Raw genomic sequence first — 1,102 nt, forward strand, 5'->3', positions numbered from 1 at the left:
AACATATCAAACGATTAGTGATTACAAGACAAACGCAAACAAAATAGGCTGACTATAAAAGAATGATGGTAGAAAAATAAAATGTTGCATGTGTTCAAATTTTCTTATCAATAACTGGTTGCTTCTTTCCAGGTAAATTCACATTTGACTATTCAAAAAAAAAATCAAGTGTCCCTAGTAGCCACGTCTCTTGAAAATTGACAAAATTTGGCATCATGGTGTTATCAAGTACTTGCAAAAAAAAAAAGGTGTATCCGCTAAGGTGATTCATGCTGACGTGGTTGTTGCATTAGGAAATGACAGTGCAAAAGTGGGCAGCTGAATTTAGAAGAGGAAATGGAAGTTCTGAAGATGACTCAAGATCTGGATGTTCTACAACTGTCATCACCATGGAAAACTTTGATCGTGTTCATCACATGGTGATGGATGACAGGCGATTGGATATAAATGAAATAACCAATGCTATAAGCATATTCCGTGAGAGAGTTGAAAATATTCAGTACAATGAACTTGGAATGACGAAGGTTTCTGCTCAGTGGGCGCCATATCTTCTGGCACCGGATCAAAAGCACATAAAGCTGATCGCATCACGGGAAAATCTGGTATTTTTCGATGTTGTTGTTATTGTTGTTGTTGTTATTATTATTATTATTATTATTATTCAGATCACTGCTTGGAATCGAACTCGGAATCTTGGGCCCGCGCTCTTAACCACTGCGCTATATGTTACTGGGCAATTATGGAGTGAATTTTAGGGATTATAAATCTAATATTTTCCTATCCTTCCTTAATACCGGTTCCCATATGCTACTTATATCTGCACTCAGTCTGCTTAGAAGATCGTTGTGCCCTAGCATATGTGCTACTTTTTTTTAGTTTTCGTATATTCCAGTGGTGTTCTCTGTCTATTATTTTAATTTCACCCCACAGGGGAAGGTGGTCACCATTTTTCCATACATGGGTTCGATTCCAGGCAGTGACCTGAATAATAATAATAATAATAATAATAATAATAATAATAATAATAATAATAATAATAATAATAATAACAATAATAATAATAATACTAATATTGGCTGCTCAAGATCAAAGCTTATTAACC

At 34.8% G+C, this 1,102-nt stretch overlaps 1 protein-coding gene across 1 annotated transcript in view; it reads left to right on the plus strand.

Moving 5' to 3' along the window:
• The first annotated feature begins 296 nt into the window (after positions 1-296).
• Positions 297-1,102, plus strand: part of LOC106868221 (uncharacterized) — an 8,236-nt gene continuing 7,430 nt past the window's right edge. The window contains exon 1 of the mRNA XM_014913386.1: positions 297-602. Within this exon, the coding sequence (XP_014768872.1) occupies positions 297-602 (306 nt within the window). The remainder of the gene's footprint in view (positions 603-1,102) is intronic.

This window comes from Octopus bimaculoides, chromosome 7, assembly GCF_001194135.2.
Source record: "Octopus bimaculoides isolate UCB-OBI-ISO-001 chromosome 7, ASM119413v2, whole genome shotgun sequence".
NCBI lineage: Eukaryota > Metazoa > Mollusca > Cephalopoda > Octopoda > Octopodidae > Octopus > Octopus bimaculoides.